The sequence below is a fragment of the Falco rusticolus genome, chromosome 3 (genome assembly GCF_015220075.1).
Source record: "Falco rusticolus isolate bFalRus1 chromosome 3, bFalRus1.pri, whole genome shotgun sequence".
Taxonomy (NCBI): domain Eukaryota; kingdom Metazoa; phylum Chordata; class Aves; order Falconiformes; family Falconidae; genus Falco; species Falco rusticolus.
In genome coordinates, this window is record NC_051189.1 from 108,308,456 (window position 1) to 108,331,235 (window position 22,780).

A 22,780-nucleotide genomic window follows, 5' to 3' on the forward strand; every position below is an offset into this window, starting at 1 on the left:
CTCCATCCCTCCCTCCAACCCAAGGGACTCATGGCCTGCCCATGCTACGGAAGGAGAACATGCTGTTCCCCTCTGCGCTCCTAGTGGGCTGCTCTGGGGGGATCTCCTGCATCCTGCGGGGGTCTCTCCTACACCTTCACAACAGGGCTGGGAGGGCTCTGCAATGCTCCTGCTGTTCAAAAATCACACTCCTCTTTTCTGGCAGACCTCATCTCCTCCCTTTCTCTACAGACAAAAGACTTCTGTGGAAGGTCTCAGACCCATCCCTTGTCTTGAAAGAAAACGAGGAAGCAGTTCTCATTTCCTTTGCCTGCTTTTGGCCACCAAGGTCTACTCCCTCAGAAGCAGCATTTCTCCTTCTGAGGAGACTCGTCCATCTCCTTCCTTCGTGTCCTGCCCCACTCCTGGACCACCTGTGACCCTCCTGGTGAAGTCAGCATCTCGTAGGACTTGGGACCACCAGGAAATAAATGCTTCAAGTCTCCTGTCCGATGCCCCCTGGCTCTGCTTGGCTCCCCCAGTCCTGCTCCCAGCTCCAGAAGCCCAAACACTAGCCAGCCACGTGCAGAGGACAAGCTGGCACCTCCTCCGACTCCTGGGTGCACCAAGCAGTTGCAATCCCCACCACAGCCCTCACTGGATTCACGATATGGAGAGATCAGCAAAAAAGCGGGAGGGAAAAGAATTAAAGCAATGGAAAGACAGACGCCGTATTCTTGCTTCCCAGGCAGAGAGGGAGCAGAAGGAGAAGCCCAGAACGCAGTATCCACCATGACATCGAGCCACGGCCGGCTGGGAGCATTCAAATTGTCAACAATCCTGTAGAAAAGGCAGACAAATTCCTGTTTTGTACTTGGGAAGAAGCCAGGTGATGTAATCATCTTATAGGATGATGGTGAAATACTTTCCATTCCAGCAGTAACTCAAGATGTTAAATAGCAGCTACTAAAGTTAAACATTGTTAAATCAGTATGTCAGGAGAGCATCTACCTAAGAGTTTTAAAGAGATGGCTGATGAACCAGCGGACAGTTAACGTTCATTTTCCACACGCCGTGAAGTAGTAGGATGTTTCAGAGATGTAGGAAAAAGCCATTTGTTAAATGAGGCAGTCTTGGCTATTTTAGGACTGCCACTGCAACGTCAGTACCAGTCAAATAAGGATGTGCCAGCTACGGGATTCGGTCAGCAAAGGATTAAAGGCAGGCAGTAATAGCAGTGCCAACCTACGTACATTTATGGAAAACAGATTAAGGCAAATTAGCCTTGCATGTTTTTTTGATGCAATTACAAGATTGGCTGGAGAGGTAACAGCGTTAATGCAATGCACCCAAACTTCTGCAGAGCATTTCCCTTGGTAACACATGATATTTTGATTCTGAAATTAGAGGGTCCACTGACACTGTGGGACATATTCAATGCATTAAAACTTGGCAAGCTGATACTGCTACGGTCTGAGATCTAAGCAGGGAATGCGCAGAAAGCAGGTCTGTTTCTACTAGAGCCAACAAATTTGGTTCGTGCCTCTGGGCTATTTAACATTTTTATCAATGACCCAGGAGAAAGCCCAAAGCATTCCCAATAAAGTTAGCTGATGACATGGAAGTTGTAGTGTGGTAAATACTGAAGATGATGGGTTCCTGATACACAGCAATCCGGATGCCTCGGTGAGCGGGGCACAAGCAAGGAATGTGCGTTTCAGTACAAATACACGTCAAATCACACCTCCAGGGATAAGGATGTGGGCCACAGCAGCTGTCTGCTCCCAGTCCCACTGGGAAGAACAAGGACCTTTCAAAAGCACCCAGAGAAACATCATTGCCCAAATGGGTAAAGCAAAGGGGGGATGTAGGAAGAGGGAAATTGGAGCAGCCACTCGGCCGATCACTGTGAGCATCCTGGATGTGGATGCTGGATCTGCCAATGGAAAGGCTAAAGCAGCACCAAGGGACGGGAAGAGCTAGAACAAAAAAAAAAAACAAAAAAAAGCCAAAAACCTTACCAGAGGACCAGGGGGCCAAGGATTACTCTTAAACAGGCACACGGAAAGCAGAGGTGTGTTCACCAAGGTCCGAATGCCAGGGGTAAGAAGGCAGGAGTGACCGCTGGAAGCATTTAACGGGCAATTCTCCATCTCTGGAAACATTTACATCACTATTGGCTGCATCTGCTCCAGCTCAACCAGGAATGCTTCCTGTAAGAGCTTAATTACCCCTAGGGCCTTACAATTTATTGGCTGGGTCCAGCATTATCAGTGGAGGCTCAGACCCGAAACAGGCATGGAGCCATAAACAGCCTCTTATCTTCAAAACATCACGTACTTAGGACATACCCTTCTCCAGCACATCAGAAAGCTGCACACCCCTCCGAGCCCTTAGCAGATACTTGTCCCCCTCCAAAACCCAAGCACAGCTGGGACAGACCCCCACTGCTCCCCACACCTCTGTGGTGAGGGAACAGCTCGGGGTTCTTCACACACATGTAGGTGCGCATCACTGCTTCTGCGCCCACATCCCCATCACATGGTGGAGCTGCTTGGACTTCAAAGTAACATGCAAGTACAGGCAGGGAAGCCCACCACGAAGCCCACCTGTAGGACACACATCTGCAAGGGCACAGCCCTACCAAAACCTACCAGCCAGCCCCATACAGCCCCAGACTGGGACACCCCGGGTACCAGCCCACTAGAGCAATAACCCTAGAGGTCACCCTTCCCCTTTCAGAGCTGGACTTGGGCAGAATCAGTGATGGAGCTGACCTGGGAGTATCCAGCCGGGTCACTGGTGGAGCTGGACTGTGGTGTAAGTGGGGCTGGACAGGACCAGTACCAGGCTGGGTGCCAGAGCTGGGTCAGGACCCTCACATCCTCTCTCCTGGCTCTGCACCCCAGGGATGGAACAGAATGAAGGCAGGGCAGGCTCCAAAGGGGAGCACTGCTGAGCCCTCAGGCTCCCCACAGGCTCCCTCCTTGAGCTGGAGAAAACAGGTGGCAGCCTGGATCTTCTACAGACCACCTAGGTGACCAGGTTTCTCCTCTTCCCAGCATGTCACTAGCTTCTCCCCTCCTCAGAAACGCTTGTGACCCCAAAGGATGACGCTACATGACAGCAAGAGCATCACCACCAGCTTCTGCAGGGCAAAAGCATCCCACATTACCAGGGTCAAACAAGGACACCCCCCGGTCATTGCCACAGGAGCACCACCAAGCAGCTGCCTGCCCAAGATGGAGCAGAGCTGGAAGCAGGATTCAACAGCCAGGACCAGCAGCCAGCATCTGCCATCCCTGAGCAGGCAGAGACCCTTGCAGGCAGCGTTCGTCAACTGTCCAGTGCGAAAAGAGCGAGCAGGCAGCACAATAGCTCTGCCTCTGCTCTTGCAGAGGGGAGCCAATGAATACGGGAGGTAGAGAAATGCGCTTAATATGCTGCATGGGAGGGATGGGCGGGGGAGAAGGGGGGAGGCGGCAGACAAAGAACAGGGAGATGGAGAAAAAAAAAAAAAAAAAAGATGCAGGCAGGGAGCAGGAGAAGGTGAAGCAGGGAGGATGGGCCCGGGCGTATTTGGCTGGGGGGGAGGCGCGTGCGGGGAGCCCCTCGCCAGCGCGGAAAGGAGCTGGGAAGCCAGCGGAGGAGTGGAGTGGAGCGGGCAGGCAGCCCCTCGCAGGGCCCTGCGGGATTGGCGAGCAAGGCCCAGCAAAATGAAAATCTCTTAACCACACAGAATTGTTAACTGCCCCCAAATCCTTTTGTGTTGGGGCTGCAAGCTTAGAAGAGCTTAAGCTGTTAGATGCATGAACTTCCTCCATAAATATCCCTTGTGTACACTGCCGTGAGCAGCCTTGCGCCGTATTAGCCAGATGAGAAGTCCAGCGGAGAAAATGAGCAACTCCTTCCAGCGCCTTGCAGCTGCACAGAGGAGTTGGCCATCGCTTGGGATGCCCTTTTCCACCGGGACCCCTCAGCGGGGCAGGACCAGCGAGCCGCGTCCCCCACGCTCCCCGCCACGTCCTGTTTGGGTGACCGAGCTGTGCGAGAGCTCCTTCGCCCCCAGCGCCAGCTCGGATTTGCTTTTGTTTTGCTTCTGGAAAGGGGCCCAGATTCCCTCCCACCCTGCGAAACAGCAGAAAACCTGCCGGCCACATGTACAAGCCAGTCCCCCGAACCAGGCGGCTTGTGCGCTGCCCCTGGGGGGACGGGGGGGCAAGGACACCATGGGGGTGGGCACGGCTGCAGGGCTGCATCCCGCAGGTCCTTCCCGAGATGAGCTGGGGAGGGGAGCCCTGTCCCTGCCCGACTGAGCCGGGGTGAGCAGCCCCCTCCCCAGACCTCTGTGGGGCTCACTGGGGGGGCTGGGAGAGGATGGGGGTGCTAGGGCTGTCCGGACAGCTGTGTGGCTGCCTCTCGTCCCAGTCCCTGCTCTTCTTCTGCTGGGGAAAATGGAAGGTGTGACCCAGTCTGGCGTGACACCGGGGTCCCGTCCAGCCCCAGTCACACAGCCCCACGCAGGGAGGGGAAGGGAGGAGAAGGGAGGGGGAGGGAGGGGAAGGGAGGGGAAGGGAGGGGGAGGGAGGGGAAGGGAGGGGAAGGGAGGGGAAGGGAGGGGAAGGGAGGGGAAGGGAGGGGAAGGCAGCCCTGGAGTCAGCTGCCCCACGGAGACGGTGGGCTGCCGGCCACCGTGTGATTAATGACGGCGGGGAGTGCGGGGCCAGGCGCACGCCAGCACCGGCTGGAGAAACAGATGCTGAGGTACGGACCTCCCAAAATCCTGCTGCTGTGCAGACAAAGAGGAGACCTGGCCTCTCCCTCCTGCTCGCTCCCTCCACCTTGGCCCCCTGCTCCTGCCCACTCCGCCTCTTCCCCGGATCCTGCAGGGACAGGGTCCTGCACCAGGCACCCCAGGAGCCCTGAGGTATGCAAAGGGACTGTCCCTTGGCTGGGCTGGCAGCAGGACCAGGGAGCCCCAAGAAACTGTAGCTGCATCAGAGCAAAGCGCTGTGCAGGGCTGGGTCTGCTCAGGGAAAAAAAAAAACCAAAAAAAACCCTGAGATGGAAAAGCTGACATGAATCATTTTGGCCTTCTGGTGTTGCTACGAATGCTTCACTTGGGTGTCATAAAACACCCATCTTCCCTTTGAGGCTGGGATTAGCCAGGCCCCCTTTCCACCCTGCGCTGCAGCAGTACTGCTGTGCTGCCCCCCTCCCCAGCACCGTCCTTGCCACAGCTGGAGGACACTTGGTCACCCCAAGCTTGGTGGCCAGAGACATTGGGTGCCCTAGGGAGGAGCAGCTCAAAGCACGGATGTGACACGACACCTGCAGCACATCAGGATCTGTAGTTTGACGCGAGCAGCCCAGCCAAGAGCAGGAGACATGGTTCCCTCTCCAAGGGGACCATCCAACCTGCAGACCCAACTAAGCATGGCCAGATACTGTCCATCCCGCTCTCCGGTGTGCCCGTCTCCCCACTACCAGCACACCTTGCTTGGTGCTGCCCAGCCACCCCTTCCTACAGCAAGAACCGAGGAGACAAAGCTCCTTCCTCACACTCTGCAGTGCCCACCCATGTATCTATAATTGATCTCAGAAAAACCCCAGCTTTGCTCGGAGTGCACTGATGCTATCGAAATTGTCATGGGATTTTGATGTTCATCCAGGACAGGGAGGGAGAGGAGTCCATTTGCTAAACGCTATAGTTTGCTCTATGCATTGTACAGCCACAGGTGCCCAATAAACAGGCAAGTCTCAGGTCCCCACCTCTCTCCCAATACCCCCAGCACTCCTTTCTCAACCTCCCCGAGCCCACACGTGACTGGGAGGAGCACGGAGATGGGTTTGGGCACAGTGCTTCCAGGGAGAGCAGTGCGGAGCCTCTCACTTGCCGGGGACCACGCTGGCTCCATGGTGCTCAGCTCATGGAGCAGGAACTCCTGGAGTCTGCTTTGAACATCTGCAAGGGCAGGACAACATCTGCAGGGGCAGGAGACCTCCAGCTACTGCAGGAGCTTGGAGGTTTCCAGGCTGGAGAGGTGAGCCTGGTCCCAAACAGCCCATGACCATCCCGCACCTCAGCAGGAAAACGCTGCAGACAACTTGCTCCTTCCCACCACATCACCCTTGGGTGCCCTCACTGCCATTCCTCTCATCCCAGAAGCATTTCAGCCCACGTCAAGGCACAGGGCACAAACCGAAGTGAGAACGGCCATAGTGCTTTGGGAGGTGACTGCAGATGGGTGGCACGCACCACGGCTACACACATGTGTGTCCCTCCAAGACCTGGAGAACATGGAGGGCACCAGCCCCTGGCCAGCACCCTGGGAACCGGTGGCTCTGAGGACCCAGAGGTAACGCAGAGGCTCTGCAATGGCTGGATGAGCCTGGGGCAGGAATTGAGGAGCTGGGCACGGAGTCAGCATCCCCACACATGCTCCTCTCCCACGTCCCCACGTGCTTCTCTCCCAGCCTTGCTCAAGGAGGTCACTCCCAGGCAGCTCACGCAGCACCCAGCTGCAAACCCCGACTGCCGCCACCAGCACAGCCCGTCGGCAGCGAGGTGAGCGTGCTGAGCGAGACCGAAGGCAAGCGGTTACCTCTGCAGACGGTTCCGTTTTCCACCGACTCGTAGCCTGCCCGGCACATGCAGCGGCCGATGGGCACCAGCCACTCGCCGTCCCCATTGCAGTACAGCTTGATGGGCACGTCTACCTCCTCTGCGTTGGTGATGCACGTCCCCCGGGCTGCCACCAGAGAGGTGCTCTCTGCTCCTGAGAGGGTTTCTTGAAAGACGGCCCCATTCTGGATCACACGGGGACACTTGCGGTAGAAGACGCGGACGGCGATTAAGGACATGCAGCCTCCATAGTCCTGGAAGGCCAGGTAGAAACCATTCTTGGAGACAGGTCCAAAACTGCGCACCTCGGTGTTAATCTTCATCACCCGTCCACCTAGGTCCACCTGCGAGAAGCTCTCGTCGGCAGCGATCGTGTCCACCTTCATCCAAGGATTCTCCATCCAATTAGGAAAAGTCTTGGTGGCCGAGTCAAAGTCTGACTCAAAATAATAGAGGTTAAAAGTCTCCTTACAGGAGCCTGGGACATTAGGGATGCTGCTGCAGTCCCGGACAGAAAATTTCATCTCCACGTGGATGCGGTGTGCTCCTCGCCTCCGGATATACTTGGTCCGGAGCCAGTTGTTTTGGCTGGATTCAAAGACGTTGCACACCTGGTAGGTGCGGATCGTGTTCATGTTCTCATCATACCCGCTCACCTCTTCCCACTGCGGACAGGACACACAAAGTCAAGGGGCTGCACTGAACTGATGCTTCCCACCCACCTCACCTCTCCCAACCCCCCCACGTGCCAAGCAGGCAGGTTCTGCCTGCACCAGCTGCCCCACACCACGTCCACCCCATCACCCAGGCAGCCCCAGAAGCCCAGCACCCTGTACCTATGAGCCTCCATCCTGCTCTGGCAGGATTTGACCCATGCTGCACACCAGGCAGGCTCCGCACCGCGGGGACAAGGTGACCCAAGCCCTCAGCAGAGCTTGGGGCCATCTCGCTGCAGCAGCACCGTGGTCCATGCCCGGATTGATGCTAAAGCATCTCTGCCAGGTGGCAGGGCACGGTGGGGCCACGCACCTCCCCTGCAGGCCGTAATGTCTTTAGCAGGGGCTGCTGCCCGTGGGCTGCGGTACGGCACAGCCTCCCAGCACAGTAACACGATGCCTTTAGCAGATGTATTCCCATCGCACCGCTACAGTTACAGACGTGGCAGACAGGACCTGCTTTCTCAGGAGCGTGTAATGCAGCCGTAAAACCTCCTCACCGGCTGCAGCCCAAGCACCGGTGCAGGCGGCCGGCTGAGCCACGGGCCAGTAGCCAGTGGCCTTTCCCCAGAGGCAGGAGGGAAGGTTTACGGGAGCCCGGCTGACCCCGCAGCTTACCCAGACGAGGAGATGCTGGGCAAGACCCCCTGGCAGCCCTCATCCCTGCCCCTTCAAGGCCAACAATCTTTAGGGTCCCTCCTGCAGCTGTGCACATGTCGCAGTCCCAGCTGTCCTAAACTGGATCTATGGGATGTCCCACGAGCTGTGGCATGGCCGGAACATCCTTCTTGGCAAGAGAGCTCAGAGCTGACATATTCCCCCATGGGAAGCTCAATCCAGCTCCCCCCAGCTGACCAAGAGCTGACTGCCAGCTCTGGAGGAGTATCCACAGAGCTCAGAGCTGCTGAGACACCTCCCGGCCCTGTCCAGCTCCCTGCCCCTTCCCCAGGCTCTTTTTTTCCCCAAAACCTTCCGTGTTTGTTGTCTCCATCCTTTGTAGGATGGGGAGACTTTGGGGTGGGTGATGTAGCAGGGAAGGGCAGAGCTGCAGCTTGCAACCAACCACTCCTCTGTGGCAGGTATAGACGGGAAAGGGTCTCTGTGGGAGGAGAACCATTCACTTGGCTCACCAGAACATCTTCCCCAGCCCAGGACCTTGCTGGAGAGCAAAGCACCTCCCCATGCTGCCCCCTCCCCACCTGCAGCACCCTCGTGATGCTGGCGGCAGGGACCAGGGTCCAGCGAGCGTGTGACACGGCTCCAGCCAGCTGGAATGGCTTCCCATGAACTTGTTCATAAACCTGCTCAAGTGGAAGCTGAGCCGTTTCCCACAGACGTGAAACCCCGAGCACAACCCTGCCTTGGATGCAGGATCGTGACACCCAGGGCACGGCAGCAGCACAGCCCGGATCCAGCACCAGTGCCAGGACCCAGATCCACAGGGAAAACCCTGCAGGAGCAGAGCAGCCCCAGCCCCTTGGCCTGCAAAAGGTCTCACAAAGGCACCCAGGACTGCAGAGGGAGGCTCACGAGATGGGAGACAGATTGCTCCTCGCACGTCAAGGCTAACAGCCCAACAGAAGGCTGTCAGGGAAGATCCCCAAACAGCTCCAACCACTTCTGATTGGCAGTGGCTGCAAATCTGCTGCCATTGCTGGGGGAGGAGGAGAGCATCCCTGCAAAACGCAGGGGAATCATTTGCTTTATTTTGCAGAAATAAATTTGGTGTAATAATGGAAAATTGCAGGATCTCCCCATTTTTTAGGGCACCGGTTGGGAGCGGGGTGAAGGAATAAAGGACAAGGGAAACAATTCCTTCCCCTGCTCTGCCTCTGATGTGGCTCTCCCTCGCCTGGACCACTCCTGACACCCGCTCTGAGACAGCAAGTCACCAGCTCAGGGATGTGCAGTGCTGCCCTGTCCTCACCCACACCAGGGAGGGCTCAGGGCATGAGCATGAAGAGCATGTGGTGGAAGGAGAGCCCCTACAGCCCAGGGCTGAACCATAGACAGTGGAGGCAGGGCATGGGGACACCTACATGTAGTATTGGGGCTCAACAGCCAGAGAAAAAGCAACTGTCTGGGCTTTAGAATCTCTCACCAAAGAAGCAACAAACAGGTGGAGCACCCATCAGCTTTTGTCTTCCAGATGATGCTGGCTGCACCCAACCTGGCCAGCCACCCATGGGTAGGATGCCTTGCCCTGTCCCACCAGTGGGCACGAGGCTGCACTGGGAGAAGCCGTGAAGGCACCACAGCATCAGCACCCGTGACGTGCACATTGCAGAGCATGATGCATGCCATGGCCCCCCAGAGGGACCTGCCTGGAGGTGGGGATGGGAGGAGATCCCACCAGTGATGCCGGGGCTACACTGGACTTCCCAGATGGACATCTCCATCCTGACAGGGCCAGGGGACCTGGGAGCACCACAGGGGCCAGACTCAGGACCCTCAGCATCCTCCTGCACCCTTGCAGCAGCGAGCAAGGGGGCGGGGGGGGGGGGCGGGGGGGAGCTCCCAAGCTCCCTTTTCTCAGCGAGGAGAGAAAGTCACCCCCGTGCACCAGCCCCTGCGCTTCCTCGATGCTTAATTAGAAGCCTCTCCCTTTCTCCTCGCTCTCTAATTAACATGCCGGGAGCTCAAAAGAAGAAGGCAGCACAATAATACAGGGAGACGGCTTCCAGCAGGCCCAGGCCTCATTACCGTGGGGCTGGGGAGCGGGGAGCAAGGCGTGCTTTACATATGGAAACGCCGCAAACAAGAAAGGCTGGGCGAGGAGAGAAAAAGACTTGACCTCTGCTCCCGCCTATTGTGCGCCCGTCATCCCCCTTGGCCGGCGCTGGCAAAGCAGCCGGGCTGGCAGGCAGGCGTGGGGCTTTATCATGGTGATGGGGGACCAGTGCTCAGCGCCCATGCCCCGTCGTAGCAGGGCTGCTGGGGAGCCGGGTTTAATCTCCCCGATGGAGGCCTTGGGCGGCCGGTTCTTTTCTTCTGCCAAGTCGGCTCGGGGAGGGGGCTTTCTGTCAGCCTTGGGGTGAGGTCCACAGAAATGTCTTCATCCAGCCCCTGCGGAGGGTGGATGGAGGGCAGGATGGAGCCTGAGCCACCACCTCCGAGCACGGGGATAGGGAGCATCTCCAGGCTTTGGCCAAGCTGCGTTAGGCCATCTGAGCACGAGGGAGCAGGTCTAGGGGTGGCGGGCACGGGGGCTTCACACTGCTGCCGGCCAGAGCTGGGCAGGATGTTCTGAAGCATCTCGATGCCCCACATAAGCCCCATGAGACACGGAGGTGGCAGAGGCCACTCCGGTTTTGTGCCGTGGGTGCTGCAGACACGCACGGCCTTGTCCAAGCTCTTCTTTAAAGGAGCTTGTTATGGGGGGTCTTGGGATGTGGCTCAGGGGACTCCTGGCACCGGTAAAGCAGAACGACAGTTGTTGCTGAGCCAGCAAATGCCCCTCCATGGGATGCCAGGAATGCTGGACATTCCAGGACTTGATCAAACAGCTGCTGTAGGTGCAGCCTCACAGGCCAGCGCCCTCATCCTTTTCTGCTCCAGGTGACAGGCAATGGGATAACAAGTGAGACACTGGGGACAGACGACAGTGGCCTTGGCATTTTCTCCCTCCCGCCCTCTGATTTTTAAGTGGCTGCAGGCCGGCTTTATGGAGAGCATGATTCCTCCAGCACCCCGCTGGCCTGATGCTGTAGGGTGAGATTTACACCCCTCCAGCCCTGGGGTATTTTTTGGAAGCGTCACCTCCTAGAAAACTATCAGGAACTCTAACTGTCATCCTCTTTGTGCTCTTCCCACTAGACCTTTCCACGTGGCCAAGGCACTTTGCTTCAGTGACTTCTGTGGAGCCAGCCCGCCTACGCTCACGCACAGCAGGAGACCCCAGACCCCTGTAAAACGACAGGATTAACTCACCCCTGACGGAGGATGCACCATCCAGCCCAGCTCTGCCGTGGCTGTTGTAGAGTCCATCAGCGTCTCTGCAGGGGGAAGGTGAAACAAGGAGTCAGTGGCTGGCCGGTGACTGGCCTGAGGCTAGCAAAGGGGAAAGAGGCGGAGAGGAGCCAGCACAGGACCACAGCCTCCAAGCCCAGCCTGCGCTGAGACCCCTGGCCAGCTCTCAGCTGGGGCAGAGCCAGGTATCGTTCCTTCTACCCATCCGCTTCCCCATCCATCACCCACTGCTCCCTGGCTGCCTTGTCTCCTGCAATACATGGGGCACGTCCTCCTCCACCCGCCAGCCCAGCAGGACTTTCCTCCTCAAAATCCAGAATCAGGGTACCACAGCTGCTAGAGATAACGAACCCAGCCTGAGCAGCTTTCCTCCATCACCTTTCAGTTTCTTGTGCAAAAGCAGGGCAGTTTTTTCCCAGCATTTTGCACGGTAGGCAGAATCCTTTGTGATGCAGTAGCACACAGCAACAGCACTTTTAGGACTTCGAAGTACTAAAAAATTAAACCAACGTTAAAGCTGGTTTTCCAGATGATTTGGGTCGAAATAAATCAGGCAATGCTACCACCGACCAGCAGAGGAGAAGCCTCCCTAAGCCACGCAGGCAGCAAAGCTTCCTCATCCTTCATCACGCTTCCAGAATTTATTTTTTTTTTCCATCCCAAATAGCTATAGGCTGGCGTACCTACACTGACAGCATGAGAAGGGATGCTCAGGCTATGGCACCCCAGTACTCGGGCTGACACGTGTAGGTTGCTCCCCATCCAGCACAGAAACTGGCCAGACAGCCCCATCAGAAATAGACTGGACCAGGACTGGTTTCCACCATCTGCGTAACTGTCCATCCTCGAGGTCGGCATGCAACATGCTTGTTGCAACACCGAGATTTTTCTGCACTGTGCCCAGTGCTGATGTTTGAAGAGAACAGGACGATATTCCAGTGTTTAGGAAATGCAGTTTAGAAATCACACCCAAAGGTTTCAGCACAGCGAGGCTGGGCATGGGAAAAAGTGTGATGCTTGTGGGACAGACTACACAGGCTGGTGATTCTGTGGCTGAGACCAATGTGATGCCCACAGAAGGAATTATACCGAAGGAATTATACCCCTCTGCTCCGTAGGGAGAGTGTGAGCCTGCCCCTGATCTCAGTACATGCACACGGGATACCAACCGCATTTGCAGGGGTGCTGGAAAGCATCCATTGCGCACACACACAAGTTTCAAACATGAAATCTGGCTTGCAGCCTCACTTTCCCTGCCCTCCTAGTTAACGTAGGACAAGCAGAGGAACAGTCCAGCTTTAAGGCACTGATGTTCTCAAGAAAAAGCACCTTATCCATGAGACGTAAGGTCAGCTCACTGAGAGCAACCAGCCAGGAGAACCGCAATATAGTGGAGATCTCCAGTCACCATCCTATAATACATCAAATGGTGCCAGTTCCCGTGGCCACAACAGAGATGGGGAACTACTGGCTGTAACTGTGTCCTGTTGCTGCTCCTTACCACCAAAAAGCCAAGCGTCCTGCCATCAACCCCCAAAAGCATCTCCATCTTCCCTGCTTTCACTCCATTGACCAAAAACAAAGGAAGAGAAGCTCAGCCTGGAGCAGACCCATCCTTTAAGAGACAAGCCTGGATGCAGACATGACTGCTCTTCACACTGCCCAACAGCACACGTGGGTTCCTCTTCTCCCATCGGCAAGCCAGAAAGTGCCTTGGCACAGATACGCCACTTGCACCTACTTCTGGTAGTAAATAATTTTCAGACTGTGGGTTGTTCGTTACTCCTGGTTAGAGCCAGCGGTTTCCAGTTCACAGGAAACCAGGATTTCAAAATTTGGTTTTATTCCAAAAGTCAAAAGCAAAAATAGTTCTTTTCAAATTTTCCCACTAGGAAGAGTTCTGGAAAACAGCTAGTCCAGAAATGCTGTCATTCAGATTTATGAAATTTCTTTTTAAACCGAATATTTGTTTACATAGTTCAATAATAGTGTTTATTTTATCAGAGGACCTGGTTTTTTCATTAAAACACCAGTGGCACTTTGATCTGAAAGGAAAACACCATTTTTCACCCAGTGCTAGCTGGAAGCTGCAGTACTTAACAGATTTAAGTTGTTGTATTTTTGTTTGGGTTTTTGTTTGTTTGTTTGTTTTTACTTTATCTTCACTGTCAATGACAGCGGTGCATAGTAAGTATATTAATAGCAGTGAAAATAATGTAAAAGATGATACACTCTAAAAGAGTATAAATAATTCCCCAAATAAAAATCGTATTTTGAAGCATTCTGCATTTCTAAGAGTCTCTTATTTAACAAAAATTCCATGCAATGGGAACGCTGTGCTCAGTGCACTACTGCGGAGCACGCTGCCCACAGCCCTCGCCACTGCTCCTTATCCTCAGTATCCCTTCTCCTTATCCTCATCTCCTCGGAGCTATGCATCTACCCCAGCCAGCCCAAGGACATCCCGTTTTGACAGGAGACAAGGAGAAATTCACAGGTTTTCAGCAGGTTTTTCCAATTTTAGCCTGAATTTACACCATCCGGCTGCCAGCTATTAGATTTTCTCATACAAAGACTCTTGCTATCCAAAATCCTCTTTCCCTCTCACGGTGCTTAAGGCTGGCAAATGAATCCATCTCCAAGACAACTAAATTAGCCAAGCTTCCGTCTTCTTCCACCCTAAAATAGGTCCCTGTCTTTGAAGCTCCTGTTTATCGACCTCCTTTGTACAGGGTGGACCCCCAGACTGCAGCCCCCCGTTGCACACAGCTTTAGCATCCCGATGCTCCCCGTTTTGCACAGCTTTTCTATCAAACCGCTGCCCGAACTACTGGCCATCTGGAGATGGGCTGGCACCTTAACACTCAGTAATAGTTGCCTGAATTACAGAAAATTATGACTAACTGGTCCCCATGGATGGGAGTGAACTCAGTTAGGCGCACCGACTGCAAAACTGGATGCGAAGCCAAGATGGGCTTCAACGGTGGGTTTGCTGCATCCTCCATCGATGGCAGACTTCAAAAGATTTTATTGCCCAAATAACAGCCTGCCACAGAGTTATCTTGCCCATATACCCAGCCAGGACAAGCCCTCACGCTCCACCTGATGTCAAGGATGCCACATGGTCCTCCAGGGAAGGTCACCGTCTCATTCCTGAGAAGTTTCTTATATTCCAGACAAAGAAAGTATATTAATCCCTGTCTCCAGCCAACAAAATCAGGAGTGATGTCCAATGAACCGACATACCCCTCATCTGCAGGGGCTTCTCTCTGCCTCTCCCCCAGGCTGAGACCTGCTCAGATCTCCACAGCCAGAGGCAGCGGTGGGCAGGCTGCAGCAGAAGGAAAGCCCCCTGAAGACATAGCCAAGCCCTGCTCTGACATCCCATCCTGAAAGCACTGGCACAGAGTCCAAACTAGCAACCCATAAACCAGGAGGGTTTAAAAGAGCAGGACATGGCCCTACCACCCACCTCAGCCAGGCAAGAGAAAGGCTGAGGCTCCCCTGGGATCTATTCCTCCTCCAGCTGGAGGGGGTTTTATTGCTGCAGTGGGACTGCAGAAGCTCATCTAAGAGGAGTTTGCAAGGATGATTGCAAAGATCTACACCTGCAGAAAGTAGCAGCAAACAGCTCCTTAGCGTGTAAAGCAGCTACAGCTTTGCCTGGGAGCTGAACCCAGTAAGAAACGTGGAAAACAACATTGCCCTGAAGAGTAATTGCCTAGAGGAGCAGATCTTGGACAGTTTGCATCTTTCCCCATCCCAGCTGAGCTGGAGAAGCGTGTGTTACAGGAGCACACACTGGGTGGGAGGTTGCCTCGGTTCCTTCCGGCCATGAAGGAGACACTCACAGACATCTCTGAAGGGATGGGTAACTCCAGGGACCAAGGCGTCAGTCATAGAGTTCTGCTACAGGCACAAGCCCCACAGGAGGCACGGCAAGCCCCAAGGAATGGGAGCCCACCATCCTCCAGAGCAGCTCCTCTACCCGCAGCAGTCCCAACGGGGCTGTCTGCAGCGCGCTCAGCCCCTTGCAGCACATGGGTGATGCGTGGTAGGGTGCCATGGCCACCTCTCCCCCAGCAGATCTCCTGATCCCACCCGCAGGCTGCTCTGTGCTCCATGCACCCAACAGAGCCAGCTGGGGACAACAAAGATGGACCAACTCCTGGATGGGCAGCCCCAAGCCCTGTCCTGCCAGCCATGGAGAGGACAAGGTGCCTGTTTCAACCAGCAAATCTGGCAGCTTCACTCGCTGTCACAGCTGATCCTTTGCCATAAAGACCTGCCTGGCATCCAGGACAGAGCAACCCCCCAGCAATGACGGGATGACACGGAGCAAAGCTCCACAGGAGCGGCAGGGGTGGGTGTCTGGCCCCTGGCCCATCTCTGGTGGCTGGTGATAGCTGCAGCTCAGTGAAATGCTCTCTCCAGAGCAGCATTTTCTCAATATTGTTGTTTGTGTTCTTCCCTCCCGCGTGTTTATCTGCAGATTCACATGCTACCCATGGCATTATAAATAAATCTGCAGCTGCTCGAAACCAGCAGACGCAACTCTGGCCCGCTTCCCACCAGGAACCGCACTGCTCCCCACGGGACGGTTAGGAGATAAGTGCCTGTCCTTTTCACTTTGAAGATGCTTTCAATAAGCAACTTTCTGCCAGTGCTGGGGCCCGCTGCCGGCACTGCTGCCTGCTACGAGCACTTTGCATCTAAAGATGCATCGTCGCCACCTCCAGATGCTCAACAGCTACGCTAAGAGACCACCAAGCCGATGATCTGCTATGGCAATGACCTGGGTGGGGGGCTCCAACGTTTCTGCCGGTCTTCTTGCTGCTCAGCCACTATGAGATGAGTGCGGGGATCTCAGCGGCACCGGCTTTTCCCATCTGGCCACATCAGGACCCATGTGAGCAGATCTGGGATGGGAGTACAAGACTGGGATCACCCTGGATGCTGGTGGTGACTGGGGACACCAGCATGGGATGGCCAGAACTGGGGATGGAGAGTGACAGGACCAAGCGACGGAGGCAGAGAGGTTGGAGGGGCAAGGGATTAACAGAGGAGCTGTGCACGTTGCAGACACACTTCTCTGTGTCCGGAAAAATAACTTCCATGGAGTTTTGCCAATTTAGACCAATTTAGAGCATCTGGCTCCAAGTTTCTCAGAAGTTCTGGCAAATCCTTCATATTCACAGGCTCCAAACTCATCCAGATAAAGAAACAGCTGGACAAATAAATAGCCCCACAGATAGCTGGAGCCTCCACCCTCATTTTTCCACCCACAACTTTTTCCCTTCCCCTCTCACTTCTCACACCAGCTCCTCCCTCCGGGCAGGAGACCTGCCAGCACTTTACTCCTGGTACAATATTCTTAAGACAAGGAGCGAACTTCTCAGTTGACCCAGGATCGCATCAGTACAGCCAGCGCTGGGCATGCAGAGCAGACAAGAAGCACCCAGACCTCTCCCATGGGCTGGGAGTAAAACCAGGGACTGTGCCTCACCACCACCTCCCAGACGTGAGCTGGGAGCCCACCTAAGGCGCCTCCTCAGCAAGTCCTGGAGGGATGCTGAGGGCAGGCTCAGTGCTGGAGCCCAGCTGGGTGGAGCGAGACCGGGATCTGCAACGGAGACGCCACAGCTTGGGACAAACTCCTCCGCGCAGGCACACGTGCTCCTGAAACCACGTTTCCAGCCTGGCTCCGGCACAGCCACCACATCCCCACATGTGGGGGGGGCTAATGAGAAACCCGTCTGTCCCCCACCCCGAAGAGCCCTCACTGCAGATCTATTTACCCTTCTAGAAGTTGAAAGGCCCCCTCTCTGCCTCCTGTGCTTTCCTGGAGCCTTATTATAATATTTTTGCCAGCGAGAGCTGAGAGGGGCTGAGCAAACCCAGTGGCCCTTCTCTGCAGCCCCAAGCTTTGCTTTGCCTGGCCGATGGCCAGCGGAACAAACTGAAACCCAATCCCCCCCCTGGCCGAGCCGCTGGCGCAGGAACAGCACGCTGCATTGTGAGCCAGTGGCTACAGGATATTTTGGATACTTCACTCAGGGATCCACTTAAACTCCAAGAGGGAGAGTGATTGATAGGGAGCGAGAAGAGGCAGTTGACTGAGCTGGGATGGGGACCACCAGCATCCTGCCCCCATGTCCACAGCCCCAAAGGGCACCCCAAGGGCAGCCGTACTGGGTTGCACTGGTGGTTCTGGTGCTGTGGACCCAACGGTCAGGTGCCTGGTCATTCAATGCTCTTCTCTGAAACATTAGGTCCAGCCAGACCTAGGAAAAAGGGTGATGTCCAGCATCTCCAGCACCCAGAGCACCAGCCAGCACCCCAGGCTGATAGTCCTGGGGGCTAGCAAAGCATGGAGCGGGGAGGCCTGACCCCAGAAACACCACGCAGCACAGGCAAGGGAAAGATGTCACCACTTTTGGGGAGCCATGGAGCCTTCCTGGCCCCTCAGCTCACCAGGATATCAGCCAAGCCTGCCTGCAAGCCCTGTGGAACAGGAGCCAGCCCCAGAGCCAGCGGGGAAGCAGGGGATGGTGCTGGAAGCTGGTAGGGCTCAGCACCCATCTACTGGGTGATGCTCAGCTGCTAATGACACTCGGAGGCAGGACTGGTGTCAAACGAAGGGATGTCCCCAAGATGCCCTGCCCTCAGCACAGCCATTCAGCAGCCCCACTGGAAATTCCCAAGTTTTCCCGCACCACGCTGAGGGGCTGCCATCAGCTGGGCTATGCTTTCCCCATTCCCACCTAGATCACTCCCTTCTTCTCATCCCCCAGCCCTCATCGGACCACAGGCATCGCCGGACCTGTCCCCAGGGGGCCAAACCCAGGGCTGATGCTGTGGTGCAGCGTGTCCCTCGGCTCCCAGCCCTTCCAGGTGGGGAAGGAAGGAAAGCCGGGCTCAGAGCAGCGCTGCGCCCGCGCGTTGGGCACATCACACGTCGTGATGATCACACTGGGTGAGCCAGGAGCTGGGGCCGACAGTGGCTGCAACCCAGAGGCTGCACGCTGGGAGCAGCGGCTGCACAGCTCCTCTCCCCAGCCGCTCTTCTCCCTCCTCTGAAGCCATCAGCTGTCGCAGGCGTTGCCCCGCATGGTGCTCGCTGCTCCACTGCTGGAAAGCTCAAAACCAAGGGGAAAGCCCAACTGAACAGCCCCAGGGGTCCTGCAAGTCATCCAAGCACACATCCTGCTTTTGACGCCCCCAGCTGACCAGCCCATCCAGACTAGCACTAAGGATCTCCCCTCTCATCTGCTGGGCCACGAGGGGTATGGCGCAGCTCTGGCTCTCAGCTGAGAGGGGCTGGGGCTGGGAATTCAGATTTTGTGATCTTTCAGCCTGGGGCCTCTGCTGAAGATGCAGGTTAGGCTGGCTGCAAGGGAGGACCACGCTCCAGCCTGCTGCCACAGCCCCCCAGCATCGCTGCAGGTGCATCCTCTCCGGCCCCGCTTTCCCAACATCGCCTGCCCCAGGGGTCAGCCGAAACACGATAACACTACCAGAGACCCCCAGAAAGCTGGTCCAGCAGCACCAGGGACCCACGGTCCTTGCTGGCAGCATCTGTCCCAAAAGGACCTGGGACTTGTAGGTGGTCCGAGTTCAGCCAAGGGCAGGCTGCCGGGAAGAGACAATGCAGATGCTAAATGCCAGCAAGCAGGAGCCCTCCTGCTGCTGCCGGGAATGCAGTAGCCACACAGAGAAGACACAGATGCAGACATTTAACAGCCATTGCTGTCAGTGCTAATGACTTGGTCCCTGCAGCGGCACCAACCCCATCTCTGCGAGACACCTTGCAGGAAGGAATCCCAGGGTTAAGCAGGTGGTGTCCTCACCCACATCCAGCCTCATCCACCCCAGCAGAATCAGCCCAGCAAAGACTAAATTCCCCATCAAGCCACCTCCCAGGAGGATGGAGCAGGACCGCATCTCTCCCTACAGCCCCCAGATCCCTCTTCCTCTCTGGGGGGCCCACAGGGGTGCTCCAGGAGGTTAAAGACCCCATGCCCACAAGCTCCTTCTGCAGATGCTCCAGCCTCAGAAGAGCTGGCAGCTTCTACCACATGCTGCCCCAGTCCGGCCATTAGCATGGCACAGCCACCACACAGAGCTGACCCCACGGCATGGATGGACACACGGCTGTCACTGCTGGAGCCCAAACACGCAGCTGCTACCATTGGTGTGCATCAGCGGCTGCCACATGCAGCCCCTGGCTGCAGCACTCCCAAGGGAATGAGTTCCTTTCTAACACAATAACGTGCTCCCATCCCCCTGGGGCCAGCTGGTACAAGGTGTAATGTCCAGGGTGCCAGGCTGCACCGCCTAGTCCTCTTCGATACCCTAGACCCATTCTCAATACCAGACACAGCATCCTATATCCCTGGGCACAGGGGTGAGGCGACCTCAGGAGATCTGGGATGCAGCAGGAAGCCTGGAGGCTGCAGAGCATCACTGGGTGAGCAGCACGTGCTTGGCTCTTGCAAAACACCCATCCCTCTTCCCCGCTAACCCCTGCCCATCATCCAACGCAACGAGCGCTGAGGGGACCAGGACGAGTGACGTGAGCCCAGCGCACGGGGTTTTGGCCAGCTCTGCCTCTCCTTCCCCCTGGGGCCAGCACCACCGGCCACCCCCACCCAGAGCAGCAATCATGCTGGCAGCAAGCACCCATCCCACCTCCCAGCACTGCTGGCACTAAATGAGGTTTTGTCACCCTGCATGGTGGCACGGGCCGCAAGCAACTTGTTCCCAGCAGGCTCTGGAGCCCCGCTCAGCATCCCAATTGAGCTATCTTTAATGGGCTTCAATTTTAATTTGCTTTTATTGGAAAACACAGATGGTGACCCCCCTCTCCTCCCCCCCCTCCCCCCCCTCCCCGAACATATACAGGGTAATAACATTTACAGGGGAAAGATATTATCTCCAAACACAGCCAAAGCTCCAGCAAAAGCCCCACCACCATGCAGCGACAGGCAGCTGTGCCATACAGCCCTGTGCCTGGCTTGTAAAGGCAGGGCCACACAGAGCCACGGCGGGGCTGAAGGGAGGCAGCACCAGGGCCCAGCCAAGAAGAACCAAAGCCCAGGACCAGCCCTTGGTGCAGCCAAGCAAACTTGGCAGATTAGCCTGGTTAACTTCTTCCACGCCCAGGGCTTTGCAAAGCAATGCAGGGAGCTGCCCAGAGCACAGGGGTGCCCAAAGAAAGCTGCTGCCCAGGGCTGGAGGGGCTGTACTGGTGTACCACCCCCCACCAGCACCAGCCCCTGCCTGCAGCCGGGGTGGCTGTTCTAAGCATCCCTGGCTCCAGCCAGTCCCCTGCACCAAGTTCGTGTCAGAGCTCAGGGTGGCTGCAGGGAAGCGACAGCAGCACAGGGACAGGCAGCGACAGGCAGGGAACGCTGCACAGGCAGCCAGGCTGCACCAGCCCTGGCGAGCTGGGGTGGGAAGTCGTGTGCCCCCCCCACCAGATGAGCATCGAGCAGCGCTTGACTTGTGCCACACAAGCACCAGTGCCTGCAGATGCTCCCACTCCTCCAGCCCACTCCTCCAGCACTGCTGGTGCTGCCCACAAAGCCCCAGACCCCTTTTCACATCCCCCCCCCAAGTGCCCAGAGCACCTGGCTGAACGCGGATGCCCTCCACCGCACGCGTCTGGCTCTGTGCATCTACCTGATGTTCCTGCTTTTCACTGTTTTTACTGACAGCCTGTAAATTTGTTCCTGGTTGGCAGCTCCAAGCGGGAATGGCTTGGGAGGAACTGCAGGGCCAGCTGCAGGCTTGTTTTTGCCAAGCCACAGAGGGATGCCCCATGCCCCAGGCTGGCTGTGGCAGGGGGGGGGTTGGGGGGGGGAGGCTTCGGATCAGGCTCCTGGCCACGGGGACCCTCTCCCCAGGACAGATGCAGGAAATCCCAAAACTCCACCAAGGAGCTTGGCTTCATTCTAGCCCCTTCCGAGGCCAGAGCACCTCTCTGGCCCCATCCCTTTGGTATCTCTGGGGGTTCACTTGCAGCCACGCCAGGAACACAAACCCTATGTCCCCTCCAGGCCCCCCTGCTGCAGATAAAGCCACCGCAGTGCTGGCAGCTGCAGGCAGTGGGTATCTTTAGTGAACTACAAATGTTTCCTTCCTTGGGAAAACTCCATCTGCAACACCTCACCACAGAGGGGCCTTTCTTTTTCACACTGGGGTAATACACACTAACACAACCCCACCCCCCCCACCCCAGGCAGCAGGTTGAACCAAGGGGATGCTCCACCAGGGGATGCCGCAAGGCTCCTGCTCACTGGTGGCCCTGCCCGGGCGAGGGATGCGTTCCATCAATCCATCACAGCGCTGCCCATCAAACAGGAGCTGGCCGGCTGCCCTCCATTGGGCAAGAGCATCCCTGAAGCAGGCAGGAGACGGGCTGTGGGATCACAAGGACAGAGAAGCCCCTGCAGGGCTGAAATCACAGATGTGACTTGCATCTGCACCGCAGCAGAGCTGCCGTCACCTGCAAGGGCTGCATCAAGGAGCTGGGGGTCCAGGGACCCGTGCAGGAGCCCGTGCCGGGCTGTATCTGCACGTCTGTGCCTGGAGAAGGTGACAGCAGTTTATGAGCCAGCTCTGCTGCTCATAACGGGATGAGTACTGCCACTGGGATGGGGTCCTGGAGACCCCAGCGCTTGTAGAGACCCATTTCTATCACCAAATTAATACAACCGATGTGGGTAATTGCAGAGCAAACCTTGTTTTGTCAGCTGAAGCGGAGGGCACCGATGAAGCGAGGATGAGCACTCGCCGAGGTACAGACAACCATAATCTGGTTACACATATGTGGGAAGAGAGTTTTGCACTGACCAAAAAGAAACACCCAGAGGTGGAAAAGGGGCAATTTCCAAAAGTTAAAAGGGATTATTAGCAAAAATTGATTAGGGGGGAAATGTAAACAAAAACAATGAAGAGCAATTACAGTTAGCTTAAGAAGGCTTTGCCAAAATCTCATAAATCTGTGATCATAAAAGAAGGCGTCTTTAGCTAAAAATTATCTTGGCTTTGAATAAAAGAAAAAAATTGCAGTAAAAATAAACATATTGTATAAATTAAACCGGGGGAAGTTGGCAGCAGTAAATTAGCAGTTATAAGATGCAGACAGTTACGAAAGGATGTATCAATGAAAAAATCAACTGCCAGCAAATATAAAGGAGAGAAAAAGAGGGACTTTTAAATACACCAAAAGCAAATACAACCAAAGCTGTGGAAAGGCGAGTCCCTGAGGATGCTCAAGTGTGAAGTCAGGCAGCAAAGGAGACACCCCAACGCAGCGGGCCAAAACAAGGGCAGAGCCAGGAGGAACAAGCAGGCAAGGCGCCTCCAGGCTGGGGACCAGCAGTGACCAGGGAATGCTGAGAGCCACGGACACGCCTCGCTGGCAGCATCCCAGCGCCCTGGGCAGCTGCTCGCCCCATCCAGGGGTGAGGGATGAGTGGTGTCA

General features: G+C 56.0%; 1 protein-coding gene across 4 annotated transcripts in view; it reads right to left on the bottom strand.

Annotated features, from left to right (window-relative positions):
- The window catches only part of EPHB2 (EPH receptor B2), a 129,261-nt gene that overhangs the window by 77,451 nt on the left and 29,030 nt on the right, over window positions 1–22,780 (bottom strand). For all 4 annotated transcript variants that reach the window (XM_037380953.1, XM_037380955.1, XM_037380956.1 and 1 more), the window contains exons 2-3: window positions 11,251–11,315; window positions 6,585–7,269 (exon numbers count right to left, since the gene is read on the bottom strand). In XM_037380953.1, the coding sequence (XP_037236850.1) occupies window positions 6,585–7,269; window positions 11,251–11,315 (750 nt within the window). The remainder of the gene's footprint in view (window positions 1–6,584; window positions 7,270–11,250; window positions 11,316–22,780) is intronic.